Raw genomic sequence first — 18,959 nt, forward strand, 5'->3', positions numbered from 1 at the left:
TTTTTATTGGTTTTACCATTTATTGGCTCTGGCTGCCTATAAATATGATAAATATGCAGATTATTTTCTGCAAACATGTTCTCTGCTGAAGTGTCCTTGAGAGAGATAATGTGTGGTTTACTCAGAAGATCCGCTCTGACCTCTGACCTTCTTGTTTGGGGACAAGGGACAAGCAAGAAACAGACTTATAGAGTTTTCACATATCATATATTAAATTATGAACACATTTTATTGGAAAAAACATACATTGGTTGGACTTTAGTTAGAAACATTTAAATAATTGTGTGAAATATTTCATCTTTGTCTTGTGTGTCTCTCGTGTGTCTCTCTCTCTAGGTGAACAAGGGTCCTTTGGCCAACCCCATATGGAATGTGACGTCCTACACTGGTAAAGAACATCTCACATTCCACCTCATTCATTCATATTCTGACACGATTCTGATTTTGATTCACTTGACTCTGGCGTTGTCGTCCAGGTAAAGACTGGCTGAGGGCTGAACTGGCTGTTTCCACCTTTTGGCCAAATGAATATCAGGTAACTCCCTCAAATTACAACAAACGGTGGTGTCATGTTGTGTTAACGCATGATTCCTTTGTCATGCATGTACTGCTTTATTTCCAGTTGTGTTCATGTGACTACACTCACTCGATATACACACAAACACGCAAACTCATTCACTTGCTGTGAGGCAGGCAGCTGATTTATTTGTGTTGACTGCGGCTCAGGAGGTGACGACGAGGCTAGAAAAGGCACTGAGGGAAAACTGGGTGTGTGTATTTTTGTGCGTGTGTGTCAGTGTAGTTTTACGTGTTTTTAATAATAATAAACACAAAAAATATAAGCTTCACAGAGGTAACACGAATCGCAGGACAGTTGCAATTAATTTGATTATTGTCTGTTTCTTCTTCATACTTAATTAATGTCAGTCAACTTGATCTCTCTCTCTTTGTGTGTGCATGTGTGTGTGTGTGCACTTTGTCGGGTGGCTTGTTCTCGCAGGCATACACACACACACTGATTATGTTTACACACACAGCCTGGGGACCATATAATATTACTTTAAGGCAAAGTGAGAAAGTATCCTCCAAATGGCCCATCTGGTGCCCCCCCCAACCCCCCCCTGGTGACTACGGGAGCAGATCACCGTCCTGAAACTCGTGTGTCAACATGTTTTAATTGAACATAATCATCCGGGTTTGCTGAGGCTTATGTAGGTTTTTCAGGCTATGAAACAGGTTATTAGATTTGTGGTTATGAAGCTATTTCCTATCACGTTGGAACATGTTTCTGTGTTAGCACTTTGGCTTGAGTTGTAATGAGACTGGTTCCACCGCAGGGAAGACTCGGCACATGCAGACATGTGTAGACGCGTGTGCTTGACACACACACACAAGCATACACACACACACGCACACACACACAGCTCTGTTTAAGTAGACCTTGTTATTACCCTTTATCTCTTTGATTTGATCACATGAGGTGAATGAGGATTCCTCAACAATCACGAGTTAACCAAACCCAGATTAAAATTCCTACTGTATCAAGAGCTGCTGTGTTTATTCTGTTAATCGATAAGTCAGTAATTTATTAGTTATAGAATATACTAAAATTTGCTGGTTGAAAAATAGGAAGCGGCGAAGAAGAAGTTATTTACGGTTAAAGAAATTAGTCGCTTTAAAAACGTGGTGTCAGATACCTACGATACTTATTTGCCGATACCCGACTGCTTTTGGACTTTATATAACTACTACTCGACTGGTTTTAAGGTTTTTTGACATTTCATACTTTTATTTCCAGTGAATTTCTGGCAAGGTTGTCTTTCATTTACATCTCTGTTCCAAAATCCAACTGCTGTTTTTCATCCCCCCCGGTTTAACATATATTTCCTCAAGTAAATACAAGTCCGTGTTTGGAGACAGGTGGCGCCTCGCCCCAGCTGCCATATCTGAGGATTCAGGCTCTAACAGGCCCCTCCCTGCAGGTTTAAGCATTTTTGATTCAGCGCCCATACTTGCATACATCAAAAATGATATATGTGATTGTTTGATAAGAGGATGCTTGCCGTTACCCAGCCCGACTTCTGGAGTGATGATGTGTCAGAGCTCAGCCTTCAGCGTTTCACAGCCGCGTTGCCCACGTGAGAAGTTGCCAACACAAGCTCTCAGTAACCATCGTCTCAGTTCAAATGAATTTTAATTGTACCGCACCAGTTATTAACATGTAACCATTATCTCTCAGACACGTTCCTGAGGTTCGAAACCGCACAGTGGTGACATGAGACTTGACCTAATCACGCCCCTGCTTATTTACACTGAAGTAGATTTAGAAAGAAGAGAAAGTTTTAACGTGTGTAGGCGAAGGAGACGTTAGATTTTTCGTGGCGGCTTCCAAAACAAACGTGCGCATAATGACAAGCGATGATCGGCACAGTGAGGAGAGGGAGAGACGGGCGGGCGAGCGAGCCGGTCGTCACACAGACAGAGACGGAGGTATTAAAAGTCAACTGATGACTTTCTGCCGAGCTCCGCGCTGAGCGATGAGTGAAAGATGATGGGAGCGAGAGACAAGACAGATTGGTGGAGGAGGGAGGCATAGAGGGGGTGGGGTGGGTGGGTGGGTTGGGGGGAGTGTGTGACAAGCAGGGGGGTGATAAGCTATGGGTAAACAGTTCACGGCAGATTTCCTTTTACAGGTGATGAATGACAACAACGGCTCACCCCCTCGCTCTCTCTCTTTCTCTCTCTCTCTCTCTCTCTCTCTCTCTCTCCCTCTGTCTCTCTTCTGAGAGCGACTCCCGCTCCCTCCTCCTTCTCCTCCTCCTCCTCCTCCTCCTCCTCCTCCTCCTCCTCCTCCTCCTCCTCCTCCTCCTCCTCCTCCTCCTGCTCCTCTGTTCATTACAGTGCTCCTTTCTGAGTAAACACTCTTGGAAAACAGAGGAGATGGAAAAAGAGAGAAATTAGGGGCTGAGAAATGTTTATAAAAGGGGAGGACGACGAGCAGAGGGAGTAGGAGGGCGAACACATGGGCGAGGAGGAGTGAGAGGGGGGGGGTGAGTTGGTTGAGATGGATGAGGATGAGGAGAATCTTCTTTATTCAGACCAGGAGTTGATGAACTGAGATGGTGGCGAGCTGAAGCACCTGTTGAATGCAGAATTTACACAGGATTTAGAGAAGCAGGTTAGCAAAGGAATCTTAGTGATGGTGTTGATAGATGGAGATCGTGAAGTTTTACATCTCGGCTCCGACAGAATCCCTCAATAGCGAGGGAGAGCGTTCCACACTCCGGTTCAGAAGATTAGAAATCCATTAAATCTTTGTGTATTTGCTCTCCCACGTTTTTAAACAATCGGTCAAAGTTGAAAAATCCTCCAGTGTGCAGCAGCCCTTAGAGAACAAAGTACGATATGGGGATCATTGTAGTTGTGGAGATATTTCAAACAACTATTTTGACAAATGAAAGTAAAGAAATTAATGTATATGTGTTATTTTTGCCAGTGAAGAAGCAGATTTAGCAAAACAAGTCGCGTACAGATAAAACAAAGCTGAAAAGGACAGAATGGGAGGATAATGAAAAACAAATAGAAGGGCTCTCACATTTTATTCTCCACCTCACCACATCGGCTTTCACTACTTATTATCATTTCTTTGGCAGCCATGTTGTGTGTACCAAAGGAGATTACTGTGATCCAGCAGAAAGTACCTCATTTATCCTTTTCCTGATTTGTTGGCCAGATTTTGTAAATCCAGCTGCAGTCAGGACGGCAGCTTTGTATTTATCCAGTTTTATGCACAACGCTGGTGTTCTGTGGTGATTCCGAGTGGATCCATCACCCATGCTTCTCAAACTGCGGTTCAGAGGCACAGTTTATGATTTGGTTTGTGATTTGCAAGCAGAGCATTTGTTGTATTTTGTTGTTTTTCGTACACTTTGAATGTTCCCACTGCTCTGACGGGTGATTTCCTTCTTTTAGTTATGTGCTCTTTGCAAAGATGTGTTGTGTAAATACAAATAAATACAGATACCCTCTCTTTCCACAGGTCATATTTGAAGCCGAGGTGTCGGACAGCAAAGCCGGCTTCATCGCCATCGACGACATTCAGGTGCTCAGCTACCCGTGCGGTGAGTCATTAGCATGCCAGCAATTAGTCCTAGCTCGCTGAGTAGCCGCTGATAGCTTTGGCCACTAATTAGACTGTACCTGGGATGGTTTCTGTTGCAGCTGAATGGGCAGATAAGTGGGAAGGTGACACCGGGAGAGGAGGGATGTGCGAAGGCAAGTCGTGGAGAGAAATGAGAGGAATAGAATAAAAAGAAAGAGGAGAGCAAGAGATTGTGAGAGGGAGAGAAAGAGGGAACAGGAGAGAGTGAAGCGGGAAATGAGACAGTATTAGGGCAATCATGGAGAGAGAAGATTTTGACCACTCAGCACTTTCTCTCTCTCTCTCTCTCTCAAACACACACACACACACACACACACACACACACACACACACACACACACACACACACACACACACACACACACACACACACACACACACACAGAGAGCGAACAGTAGCTGTCTTGTCTGACGCTGACAGGAAAGAGATGAGGGCTGCGATCCATTTTAAATTCTCACTCTGTGTCGAGTCTTCTTCTTCTCTCCTTTGCTTGAGTGTTTCCTTGCGGCTCGAGGCCCCCCCCCCCAATCAAGGAACAGACTTGTGACGATGAACTATATCTGTTAACAGACACGTGTGTTAATTCAAAGCCAGGGGCCGGTTCCTGGAGGGTCCCTATGTTTTTTTGAAAGGAAGCAATTACAACTCCTTTTGGTCATCTGTCTCGTGGCGGCACCGAAATCTGTGACGACAATTTTGTTTCTTAATAGATTCTATTGATTATAAGTCAGAGAGATAAACTGTCTCAGTGCAGTTTCTGATGTCCCGGTATCACTGCTGCACTCGTCTCTGTCAGACCTCGTCGATATTTCCTCTGAAAGAAATATCTGCACATTAATTTTGCCTCTGAAGCAAAGCGAGATCTGAGTAATTATAAAAAAGAAGCGCCTCAGTCTTTTCAGGTCAGAGGAGCAGCACTCCTAATAGGAAGGAGCTCGTATTTGAAAAGGAATTAGTACTTAGTCTCCACAGTGGAAGCATTCATTCTCACAGCTGCATTTCTGGACACACAGGTTTGTGTGTGCATGAATGCATGTGTGCAAGCTTGTGTGTGTGTGTGTGTGTGTGTGTGGATGGGTGTGTGTGTTTTTCATTCACCAGGGGAGCTGCTATGTATGATTGCAATCACCTCCCCGGAATAAAAATGTCATAGCCGAACTGCGTCTTCGGGGTTTAAAGCCTCATCTCATATTTTAGCGTAGTGTTTAAGAACTGGAGGCTATGTGAATTACACACACTGGATGTGACATTGATGTTTCCTCCCAGTGGCAACGCAGCGCCGTGTTTGGGTTTCATCTGACTCTCCGGTAAAATCTAATCGCAGTAATAATGAACACACTCCTCAGGGATATAAAAAGGCCCGTAAATGTGTACGTGTGTCCGTGATAAGCCAACCTGTTTGTATCTATAGCTCCCTGTGGCGCCGTCGCCTCATTTCCATTTAGCCGACTCAATGAAATGAAACTGAAAAACATTTTGAAACACAGCATAATGCAACCTTTGCTGTGAACTTATTCTAATAACCCTGCTTGACCATTTTTTCCCTGCAGATAAATCCCCTCATTTTCTGCGTCTCGGGGACGTGGAGGTGAACGCCGGACAGAACGCCACTTTCCAGTGTATCGCCACGGGACGAGAAACGTCCAACAACAAACTCTGGCTGCAGGTAAAGCTACACACACAAGTGCACACCTTGTTTACCAATAAGGGAGTGTGTGTGGAAAGAGGTTGTACAGTTCAGTTCCCATGAAGGTTTGGTTTTGTTTGAGATTCGAGTGTTTTAGATATCTGCTATTCTCACAGTGTTCATCTCACACACACACACACACACACACACACACATATACACACACACTCACACTCATATACACACACACACACACACACACGGCTCCAGGCCATACATCCTAGCAGCTAACATGATTAAGACTTTAATAGCTCCTGATTTCATTATGGCTCTATTGTAGTCATGACCTTCAAACCTGCTGTCAGTTAGGCAGAAGGGGGGGAGTGTGAGTGAGTGAGTGTGTGTGTGTGTATGTGAGTGTGTGGTCCAGTGCTGCCTTGTGACCTTGAGCAAGGCAGTTAACCGTTCACGACCCCTGCGGCACCTGATCTATCTGTCTGTGTCTTTGTCCCGTCTGTATTTCAGAGGAGAAACGGAGAAGATATTCCCGTGGCTCTGACCAAGAACATCAACCACAGACGCTTTGCCGCCTCCTTCCACCTCAAGGAAGTCACCGGTCAGGATCAGGACTTGTACCGCTGCGTCACCCAATCGGAGCGCGGCTCGGGGGTGTCCAACTTCGCAGGCCTCATCGTCAGAGGTGAGCATTTTATTTGCGATACTTTGTTTCTTGACGTTGTGTTTGTTTTTCCGGGAGCTAAAATGTGACACCACATGTTTTTTTTGTGAGAAACCTCGACTGTGGCTCAGCCAAACATTGGACAGTTGCTATTTGTTGGAGGGTTTATTTAAATCATGACCCTGTTTGTTGACCACATTTGTGTGTTGTTGTTTTTTTTTGTACATATTTTGTGCCATGACAAACTTTGCACTGCAACTTTTAGAATGTCAAACATCTTTCCAATCAGATGCACATTCACTGTGTCTGGCTAATGAGGAGAGCTGGTGTGTGTGTGTGTGTGTAGATGCCTTGCATTTTGTACTGTGTGTGTGTCTGTGTTTGCCTGCTGCAGTTGTGAAAATGTGCACATGTTGTGTGTGAATGGAAACTGTGTGTGTGTGTGTGTGTGTGTGTGTGTGTGTGTGTGTGTGTGTGTGTGTGTGTGTGTGTGTGTGTGTGTGTGTGTGTGTGTGTGTGTGTGTGTGTGTGTGTGTGTGTGTGCGAATGTGTGTGTGTGTGTGTGTGTGTGCGAATGTGTGTGCTCCAGCTGTCATATGCAGCTGACATGTGGTTAATAAGGTGTCACCAGTGTGTGTTTGAGACGGGATGCTTTATTCATTCACATCCAATAGCTTACATATTCGATTCATCTCCCAGAGAGAGGGGGAGGGGGAGGGCAAAGAGAGAGAGAGAGAGGGTAAAGGCAAAAAGAGATTCAGAAAGAATGATACCGGAGTGACAGAACGGAGGGAGGGAGGGAGGGAGGAGGGGGGGTGGGGATGCAAACAGAGGAAGTGGAGATGGTGAGAAAAAGTTAAATGTAAATAGTCAGCTCATTATCCCCGAGAATATCCATATCAGAATCAGGAATCTGTCTGAATATGTGAACAGCTGAGTGGAGACGTGTTTATTATTCTGCATAAGAGATGGCAGAGGAGAATGAAATGAGAAATCAAAGCAGGAGCGAGCGCCATGAATATGAATATTATCCGGTGTGACTCAGATTAAGGCGCTCGCACGCTGTCCGGTGGTGGAGGCGTGGTGAGGTCCGAGCAGGACGCCAACACGGCCGGGGCGGGCGTTCAAATCCACACCGGGAAGGAAAAGGTTAAGATCTGGAGGAGTTCTACAGATTCACTCTCTCTGCAGGACCTTGCTGATTTAGTAAGAATACATAAGTGGCTAATGTTTATTTATTGTGAGGCTCTTTCTTCGAAATATGAGAAGGCGAAGATGATAGAGATGAGGAATCTGCACAGCGGGAGATATGTGTATAAACATGAATAGGACCAATCTACATATATGAAAATAGATTCAGGTTCAATAAGATGCATGGAGTGAGCAGGGCAGCGCTTCATGGCCGGGGCGATGAAAAGCTGCAACTTTTCGCAATCTGTGAAAAGATGCTTTTGGAGCTCTGAGGGATATTGGTGATTATGAATATTGATCCGGAGTCTGGTTGTTAGAGAGATATCACAATAAAGGGGAGAACGAGTCCTGCATGTATAACTGCGGAAGGAGAGGAGCCTCATGTTTATTTATTAGCAATATCAGATGGGAGATGAGAGCCGGAGAGAAATCAAAGAAAACAGGGAATGTGTTTATTTCGCTTCTTGAAAAGTGTGCTAGTCGGAGATTCGCAGCTTCCTGCAGGACATTGACGACCGCGGATGTGGACGGAGTTAAACTGCATTGCTAATGTTTTTTTACTCTGAATATTTAAATATTTATCTATAACATGAGGGGGGGGTGAAAGATCAGGCTGCTGGGAAGTTACTGTAGGATTCTGGAGAACAAGAAAAAGAGGGAGAAGGAATCGACTGCCAGAATACGACTTTTGTACATTTGAGATGTTTGGCAGCAACCAGGGTTTCATCTTCAAAGCTGGAAAGTGGTCCGCTGGGGGGGGGGGGGCAGATTGCCTCGGTGCAGGTACACACAGGCCCGGTCGCTCTATTGATATTTATAACATGCAGATGACAGAGATGGTGCGAATAGCTTCTCCCTCCGTGTCCGGGAGCTGTCGAGATCACAGAGGAGAAGCACATCTTTCTAGACAGAGGTGCATCATGGGAGCAGGAGCGGGGGGGGACATGGGAATCCCAGATCACACTTGGAGATATTGTTTCCCCCCCAGGAAGCAAAGATGTGTCAAAAAATACACTTATCAGTAGAATGTCAATCTATTGGTATGAATGTGTATGTAAATGTGTGTATGTGTATTTGTATGTGTGTCTACTGTATGTATATATGTATGTATGTAAATATGTGTATATGTAAGACTACGTTTGTGAACACAACTGCATTTGAATGTGTGTGTCTGTATATGCATGCGTGTTTATGGATATGTCAGCTTGAGTGTGTTTGTGCGTGTATGTGTGTGTGTGTGTGTGTGTGTTTGTGTTTGTGTGTGTCATCAGTGATTTGGTCAGAGCCGAGCTCTAATAAAGCCGTGCCCTCTGGTTCCTACGGTGACACAGCGCATCATCACGCCAGCTCGTATCTCGCACAGGCACAAACACACACAGGCACAAACACACACACACACACACACACACCGATACCCAATACATCACCATGCCAGCTTGCATTACACACAACTCATGGCCTAAAAAGCTCGGCAGCATTTCTGTCACACACATGCATGCACACAAACACACACGTATTAACTTAAGCGGACAAACAACTGACTTGAATTTAGACAACTGTCTTAAACCTGTAATGGTCGACTTCTAAAATGTCATTTTCTTCCTTTTAACCTATCACACACACAAACGCACACACACGCAAACGCACACACACTTCCTCTCACTCTAAGCGATGGTGACAGGTGGAGCTCGAGGCGTTACAGAACTACAGGAAACCTGCGAACCACTGGTGGCTGTCGATCCGACTGAAACACACACACACACACACACACACACACACACACACACACACACACACACACACACACACACACACACTTACTCATCCACGGCCTCCTCTGGTCCTGGAGGTCAGACGTCCTCCAGTGAGAACCCCAGTGATGTCAGCAGCACTCTGTGAAAGCTAAACTTTATTGACAAGGTTGCTGACGATGGACAACAAAAAGAGAACATGCCTAGTGGGCAGCGATGAAATATATTTCTCCTCTTTCTCTCTTTTTTCTTGTTTATTCACTTCATCTTAAATCATCCACCAAGGCCTCAGGAGATCTCTTTTTATTAATGTTAATACCATTGAAGAAAGTGAAAACAAATGAATCAAGGAGACGAGTGCGGTCAGAAACAATAAGCACACTTTTTGACGTTTTCCCGATGTTGATTTGTTTTGTTATTATCATTTAAGATTTGGCCTAAAAAGTGACAAATGATGAGAGGGTTCACACGTGATTAATAATAAAAAAGATGCTGACAACAAACCCATCTCAAAAACAACACCATTGATGATTTGTTATGTTTTTAGTTTTTTAGGTCAACCGTTCAAATGACAAGTGATGAGAATAATAAAAGACAAATGAAAAGCACGAGCCCGTTCCAGCTCAATCTCTGGAGTCACATAATGACCCACTTAAATTCTTTACTGTTTCATTCTTATGTCTATTATTCATCTTTTAGATATTCAATAGATTTTTTAAAAGTAGAACACAAACATGTATTCAGGTTAACACACATGCTGCGAGCGGGCGAACCCACTGTTTTGTTGGTTTGAATAAATCTTAGTGAGTTTTATTTCTTTATTTGTTTATTAATCATCAAGTTGTTTACTTTGTGTATTTGATGGCGTCGGGAGCTGACATAGTGTTGACGTTGTTGGTTTTCTGAAGTCACTTCAGCATTCATTATGAGAATTTGACTGTGTGTGTGTCTGTGTGTGTGCTTGCGTTGTGTTGCATGTGCTGTCAACCTTGTGTTTCATCTTTTGCTATAAAAACACTTCCCTGTCTGCACCTCTCTGACAGCCACACACACACACACACACACACACACACACACACACACACACACACACACACACACACACACACACACACACACACACACACACACACACACACACACACACACACACACACACACACACACACACACACACACACACACACACACAAGTATACACAAACACTCGCATCCAGAGAAAAAAGAGACAACAGCAATGCAAAATATAACTGTTATGGAACCAATTGCACGGTAACACGCACACACACACACACACACACAATTTGGTTAACGCTCACTTTGATATGATTTGATAGATGCTGGTTTGCAAAAATAATTCACACACATTTCCCTCTATCTTCTTGCCGATTGCACAGCAGTGTGTTTGTGCCTGAAAGATCAAATCTGGATAATTTACTGTATGTGAGACAATTCACAGTGTGTGTGTTTGTGTGTGTGTGTGAGATTAATGCCTGTGTTGATCTGTGTGTGTAAAGTATGTGAACCTTTGATGCAACGTGTCTTAAGGTTGTGTGTGTGTGTCACTTGTTGGACTTGTCAATCACAGACGTGTGACAGTTTGCTCTGATAAACTCAAGTACAAACACACACAGTATTATGTTTTCACAACACATGTTCGGGTTGGGTACGGAGGTAAAGTGGAAAGCACTCACAGCAAAGTGGTGCCGGTTCAACTCCCAGGTGATTTCTGTCTCTGCGTGGGTTTTCTACACGAGTCGGAGAGAAAACAATTGGTGAAATTGGTTTTACATTGGAAGAGGTAGAGAACGTGGACGTCCGCGGTCAGAAGCTGCAGCAGAAGAGCGCAGGAAGAATCCAGACGTATTTATATTGCCGTTATCGAGCAATTACTCTTCACAGCCCCTCTCAGACAGGCACCTCATTACTGAAGTGCAATGTTAATCTCATGTCTGAATGAGCACACCAGTCACTTTAACATAAAAGTCACGACGGCCGTCTGCCTGGGTCGGACCACACTGACATTTTCACGTCTCTCTCTCTCAACACGAGAGTCTGAATTGAATGCCACGAGATACACGATAAGGTTGCAGCAGGTAGAGGATGATAAGGAAATCCAAAAAAAAAAGCATTGTGAAGATCCAATTTTAGGTTTGTGCGTAGAGGGGGTGCGAGAGGTTAACTCAGCGTTTGTCATCCTCTCCGCCTGTGCACCGACGGACTTCATTATCAGGATCCTGTGTGTAATAACAATAAATGAGGAAACCTATGAGAGGATTTATTGGACGAGGACGAGCAGGAGCAGGCGAGCATCTCCTGCTCCTGGTCATTAATTATGGTTTCAACAGAAACAGTTTTAGAATCCATCACTCCTGAGCCTGTAATCACTCTTCTTCTCCTTCTTCTTTCAAACCATTAATTCTTAAACTCATCACGGCTCCTCATCGGTGCCACCTCTTCCTCATCAACCACCAAATAATCCAAATCAATCATTCAGTGTCGATGCCATTATTTATGTGTTTGCTTCAGATATTTGTTTGAGTTCTGACGTTTCCCATCCGTGACACCGATGAGGCTTCTTGCTTCTTCTTGTCGCCTCATCCCTCCTCTGTTATAGTGTGACCTCCTTTCAGTGTCTTTCATTCATCTCTGTGAAACCACCATTCACGACCCCGTTCATTTGTTTTCTCTCCCCAGAGCCTCCGCACCCCATCGCCCCCCCTCAGCTGCTGGGCGTCGGCCCGACCTACCTCCTGATTCAACTCAACGCCAACTCCATATTTGGAGACGGACCTATTATCCTGAAAGAGGTTTGTTTCTCTAAGAGATAATACAACAGTTTTTTAAACAATAACCTGTATGTAACAACACCCGTTTAATCCTGCAAAGAAAATACAATATAAATCCACAAGGATGTGACCTTACCACAGTTCACTTGATTCTCTCACTGAGTCGTGTGGTTTGTAGGGAGCAGGGAAATAAAACATAAAACAAATAAAACATCATCCAAAGTGACTGCACATACAGATTAAAAACAAAATCCAACATTGTTATCGTGATATTTTGCGCCCGCGATTATATCGATACTGTAGCACAAAGTATTGCAATATTTAAATTTTTTTTTTTTTTTTTTTTTAAATATTTATTTACAATTATATATGTAACAGCCCCTGGCTGGCAAAGCATGAGGAGGAGAGTTTCAGAGTTTAAAGGATACCTAGTGTGTATGCGGAAAGGATGTTCTCCACTGCAGGAGATATAGTAACGGCCCAGAGGAGCACTTTAACATCTGAGCATGTTGACCAACTCCTTTTTCTGAACAAAAATCCCAATATTCCCAAATGAATTTAACATTTTGGGTCATGACCTTGCAGGTCTCAATTTGATTGAAGCTCTAGGTTACTCTTATTTATATGATTGAGCTCAGTGTTCATGTGAGAGGTCTCCTATTCAGAAAATAATCACAAAGGTCCTGTGTCCTGAATGTTCAAGGACAAAGTTTTTGCACTACCCTTTCTTAGTTTATGCACTTCAGTTAATGTGTAGAAGACAATGTTGTTCACAGAATTAAATGTGACATTTGAAGTGAGTGGGGGACATGAATCGCAATATATCGCAGAATCGAATCGCAATACTTGCAGTATCGCAATATATCGCAGAATCGCAATACTATTGAATCGTGGCCCAAATATCGTAATACTATTGAATCTTCACATTTTTGCAAATTCCCACCCCTAATTGTTATATGACTTCATAACTTATAGGTAATGGTTCCACCTCATCAGTCCAAGAAGCGAAATCCTCTCTTTCTGACATGTAGCAAAATGGCAAGTTAGGACTGAGATAGTTTAATTTTATAACAAAAATAACAGATTAGTGCCGCTCTTTTCGTTTTAGTTTCCTCAAGAAACCCAACATCAACACTCAAGTTCTGATTAATACTGAGCAGCCATAACAAGAAATACTTGATCTCTGCTCCCCCTTCAGGTCGAGTACCGTATGACATCCGGCAGCTGGATCGAGACTCACGCCGTCAACTCTCCCAACTACAAGCTGTGGCATCTGGACCCGGACACGGAGTACGAGATCCGAGTGTTGCTGACCAGACCCGGAGAGGGAGGGACGGGCAAATCGGGACCACCGCTCATCACCAGGACCAAATGTGCAGGTAGGCCCGACATGACACATTGTGGAGGAACATGGAGAAATGCATCAGTTGTGCACTGAGCTAAACAGATGAATAAATCAAGTGAAGCGAAGATGAATAAAATCGATATCAGCTGTAGATATAATATGGGATTTAAACACTATTTGCTATGATATATTTTGTAAAAGTGGGTTTTAAAAATCGATGTCCACCCAAATCACGATAAACTGGATTCTGTTGGAAACTTAGAGGGAGTTATGTCTTCTTGTGCACACAGCTTCTTTCTTCTGTGTGAGTCTATCAGTCTGTTCTTCTTTATTTGTGTATCTATATTTTAGTTGGGGGAGTGATATTTGTGCTGTGAGCAGGCAGTGAGAGGAGAGGAGGGATGTGTTGAGGGATACAAGTGGAGAAGGAAGGAGGGGAGAGTCGGGCCCTGATCTGAGAGAGCGAGTGATTAAAATACTGGCTGCTCTCTCCACCTCCCTCATTTTTTATCCTGCTCTTTTTATTATTTCTTCTCCTCTCACCTCGTTCCCCTTCTTTTCTCTCATTTCTCCCATTCCTCCCCTCTGCATGTCTCTGCTTTCTACTTCGTTCCCTGTCGCTGCCTTTCCCCTCTTTCTCTCCCTCCCTCTCTCTGTGGATCAATAGACGGAGGGCAGAAACACTGTCTGACATTTGTAGAAATAAACGACTGAAATATAAACACAGCTAGCCTGAGGGAGAGAGACAGGGCGAGGGAGCGAGGGAGCGAGGGAGGGCGGGTTGATGCCAGAAAGAAAGAGACAGAAAGAGAAACAATGAGCTTGAATGAGAAACAGAAAAGGGGAGCGATGGAGAGATGATGAAAAACAATAAGGCTGGAAAAGAAAGAGCGCTGGAGAAAGATGAAACTGAAGAAAAACTCATAACCACAGGGCCTGACTGATGTCTGCCAACATGTGTGTGTGTGTGTGTGTGTGTGTGTGTGTGTGTGTGTGTGTGTGTGTGTGTGTGTGTGTGTGTGTGTGTGTGTGTGTGTGTGTGTGTGTGTGTCTGTGTGTGTGTGTTTATTGAGGAAGTCATAGTCTTGTTCAGGCGACTCGTGTATTGAACAGTTTCCTGTTTGACAGGAAGAGGAAATTAATCGTGTCCTCCCTCACGCAGGAGCACGTTTGTGTTAAAGCCGTTAACGTCATTGTAATAATCTGCTGATTATCAGACCAAAGCAGTTGAATGGGAGGTTTTTTGAGTTGAGAGAATCAAATCATCCGGTGCATCTGAATAGTTTCTGTCTACTGACGAGAAAATAATCAAGTTTACGAGACATGATCAGAAACATTTCATCGTGTTCAGAGCGATTTCTGCTCTGATGCGTTTACTGACACTGAAGCAAATGTCCTCGTGCTGACATCAACTAGCTTCCTGTTCAGTTTATGAAAGGATCTTTTTAAAATGACACTTGTGAGTGAAACTATTCCACAGTTTAGGATAGTTTCTCAAAACAAGGCTGAACTTTATAGGAAATACCCTCAATCTCTTATCTGCAGTGTTTATCCTGTAAAATACAAGTTTTCATATCGACACACTGATGCAAGGTTCATATCAGATATGTGGAATCGAGCTCTCGTCATTTCTTGGGGGGGTTGTGAGGCCCCGTGGTTTCCAGTGTGATAGTGCCTGGACAAATCTGGGTCAGTGTGCATCACAGTGCCGTCCACTCCAAACCCCCCCCCCCCACATCCCAGCTCCATGCCCAGTGGCTTAGGTTAGTGGCAGAGACAATAGCCAACCAAGAAATAGCACATAACCTCCCGCTGCTCCCCTCAGATAAATCCCCAATGTGAAGTTTCAACACTTCCACACAGATTAAACAAACAGGATATAATGTGCACATGGTTCTACAATAAAGCAAAAGCACAAAACACTATAAAAAAATAACAAATTAGGATATGGCAGTCTGCCCCAGTCTGGGTAATTCATGGGAAACTCTGGTGTTAGCTGGTGAGCTTTGAAGCTGGTGGATTCCATTTCAGTTTTTTCCCAGGATATGAGAGTAGTATTGATCAAGAGGTCAATAATAAATATTAAAGTGTATTTATATTACGCTTTTTCAGTCTTATCCAGTACCAGTGGAATATTCACCCATCCATTCATATATTACTTCTATATGCAGAACTTTTTCTATTACAAACCACTTTCGGCCCAAGGGTAAATGTGGGGTTCAGTATTTTTCCTATGGACTGGAGGAGCCGGGCATCGAACCACCAACCCTCTGACTAATGAACAACCCCCTCTACCTTTGAACCACACAGCTAGATATTATTACTTTCTGTATAAATTCATTTGATATACAGTTTTCATATCCACATCAAGATAACTAAATAGTTCAGTCTTACACACACATACCCGGAGTTCAGTGTTTTGAGCGACAGGCACACGCAGGTTAGAAATGTTATTTAAATGCTAATGATTCCTTTGCTCCTCCTGTGTGGTTTGCTCTGTCTGATCCCACCACCTGTAGTTTTACTGAATATTTAGTCCAAAACAATGTAATGAAGACGTGCGCGCTCAGCAACGCGATGAAACACGCACACAGACACCAGACGTGGACCCGATCTATCACCACGCTAAACACTGCTTAATTAAAAACCAATAAAGTTTGATCAAATGCAGGAATCGCACACAGCAGAGCAGTTAGCGTGACGCCAGGCAGCGTTTCATCTCCTCACTTCTCTTCTACACTCGTCTTTTTTGATTTCTTTTCTATCTCTGCTTCTTTCTCGTGCTCCCCTCGACTCTCCCACTCCTCTCGATTTTCCTTCGGTGGTGATTTATTGCTCTTGTCTAAAGGGTGAAAAATAATCAACTTGAAGTGAAGAGTTCGTGAGAGTGTGCACATACTGAGTGTGTGTGTGTGTGTGTGTTTGAATGTGTGTGTGTGTGACACAGAGGAAGGTGATGAAGTAGCTTTTAATCCAAATCCTGAATTTTCTGCTGAAAACCTCTTGGTCATGGCAGGTTAGACACACACACACACACACACACACACACACACACACACACACACACACACACACACACACACACACACAGACACACACTAAAGCCATATTTACACGGGCATGGGCACTCACAGAAGAGAGATGCACTAAGAAGTATAGAAGTGCACAGACACACACAGACACACACACACAGTTCAGAGGAGTCACAGTATTTCTCCTGTGTTGCACGAACTCAGCATCACTTGGATTAATGGAAGAATGGAATCACAAAACGCACATTTTCAGACCCACAAGCACAGAGGTTGTCGGAATCACACACAATATATCAAGTGTTCCTCTTCATACATGTGAAAACTCACACGTACGACGTCAGCAGGACGATGCTTTAAGGGTCGGGCCCTTCATTTCACGGAAATTGTGTTTTGGCGTAACAGTAATAACAAAGAAATTATGATGAAAACATGACCTCATTGACGAAGGTAATGAAGTAACACACATTAATATAGAATGTTGTTGCCTTTGGTTGTGTGCATCATTTATAGTTCAGCTTCCTCCTTAGAATAGAGTTTAATTTCTCCTCTTTACCTCTCTTTGTTAATATAGATGTCTTGAAAGGTCATTTTTATTCACTAGCATTTCTCTTTCATCATCAATCACCAGTTAGAATTGGTTTTCTCGCTCCGAACGTCCTCATTTCAAACAATTCCCCGGCCTGCACGGAATCGGCTTTTTTTCTCATAATTAACCTCGTCGTCGACCGATCAGCGTCCACGAGGCTTGAAAGTGCAAATTGAAAAACATGGTCCAGCTGAAATGTGCATCTTTTTCATGTTTTAAATCTGGTCCGGGGAGACGGAGACAATGAGAACGAATGAGCGGAGTTTCATTTGTCTTCCTCATGACAGTGGAAGGATTACCAGGAACTAATTGGACAGATTAACTTGGATTTGGCTGCGTCTCCTGTCACCCCGTTCTCCTCCTCACCCGCTCCCTCCCTCTGTTCTCCAGGCTCCTCTCTCTTTCCTCCTCTTTTCTTTACTCTATATTTCTTGGCTCTTCCCAATGGTTCATCATGCAGGAGACTTATTTTTTTGTTTGTTGTGGCCCCTCAGCGTAGTTCTATTTAATTTAGTTTTATTTCCTCTCTCCTTTTGTTGTGCGCTCTTTAATTCCAACCTCTGGATTGTGCTGATATGAAGCTTGCCGTGCTCGGTGTTATTGTTGGTGTTTACTGGTATTGTTATTGTTTTCAAAGCTCCATCTGTGGAGAACAAAGCCTTTTAGTTCCAACATGAATCCAGCCGTTTGTCTGTCGACCGGAGGAGGAGAGGACAAGGAAGCCTCTGTGGTTTACCGTTGGACCGGGTCCCGCTTCGCCCTGGCCGCGTTCCAAACTAGTTATCGTCTTTTCCCATTCCCCCTCTCTCTCTCTCTCTCGGTCTCTCTCTCGTTCCCTCTTTCCCTCTGTCATCTTCTCCTCCCTTTATCTGTCCCTCACTCCCTCCAGACCCACTTTCATTTTTACATGCACGGCTTTGTTTTTACTCTCTCTCTCTTTCTTTCTTTCTTATTTGTCTTTCTTTCTTTCTTTCTTTCTTTTTTTCTTTCTTTCTTTCTTTCTTTCTTTCTTTCTTTCTTTCTTTCTTTCTTTCTTTCTTTCTTTCTTTCTTTCTTTCTGTGTTTGCGTGTTTGTCGGGAAGGCAGTGAGTCATATATTTTGTTTTAATTCCACGTTGAGGACCATCAGTGTGAAGCACTGTTAGCATCAAGAGACCATGAAATCAATACAATTTATTAGACTGCCCTGCACTCCCACAGTCTCGCTCAAGTGCGTGTGTGTGTGTGTGTGCGTGTGTGTGTGTGTGTCTGTGTGTGTGCTTGTGTGTGCGTGTGATAGCCAGGTTTATGATGAGGATCACAAGTATTGATTTGAGCATGGAGAGAAAGCGAGAGAGAGAGAAAGAGAGGGAGGGATGGATGGAGGAAGAGAGAGAGAGGAGACGGTGGTGGAGAGACAGGCAGAGAATACAGCAGGTCTCCCTCTCACTCTATTTAAATGTCAACCATCTAATAACAGGTTGAGACTAAAATGAAATGCTCCGACCCCTCAGCTATTAACACACGCACACACACACACACACACACCGCTGAGCAATAATATTTGTGCAGCAGCTCGGCAGACAATTACCTGTCCGTCCGAGTATCTCCACGACCTCCATCCCTCTCTCTGTGTTCCTTCTCTTTCGGTTTTCTCTCACTTGTCTATATGTCTCTTTATTAGTGAGCGATTAACATCTAAATGACTTAGCAAACCTCAAATCTGTATTCCGCCCCCAGCTCTGTGAGTGAGTGCACGTTTGACCTTGACAATGCATTCTTATTGACAGAAGTTGTATTAAGACCTGCACACACAC

At 43.7% G+C, this 18,959-nt stretch overlaps 1 protein-coding gene across 1 annotated transcript in view; it reads left to right on the forward strand.

Moving 5' to 3' along the window:
- Positions 1–18,959, forward strand: part of ptprk (protein tyrosine phosphatase receptor type K) — a 93,885-nt gene that overhangs the window by 49,636 nt on the left and 25,290 nt on the right. The window contains exons 4-10 of the mRNA XM_061092108.1: positions 337–388; positions 477–535; positions 4,040–4,121; positions 5,714–5,829; positions 6,316–6,490; positions 12,109–12,221; positions 13,399–13,579. Coding sequence (XP_060948091.1) covers positions 337–388; positions 477–535; positions 4,040–4,121; positions 5,714–5,829; positions 6,316–6,490; positions 12,109–12,221; positions 13,399–13,579 — 778 coding nt within the window. The remainder of the gene's footprint in view (positions 1–336; positions 389–476; positions 536–4,039; positions 4,122–5,713; positions 5,830–6,315; positions 6,491–12,108; positions 12,222–13,398; positions 13,580–18,959) is intronic.

The sequence above is a fragment of the Limanda limanda genome, chromosome 18, assembly GCF_963576545.1.
Source record: "Limanda limanda chromosome 18, fLimLim1.1, whole genome shotgun sequence".
NCBI lineage: Eukaryota > Metazoa > Chordata > Actinopteri > Pleuronectiformes > Pleuronectidae > Limanda > Limanda limanda.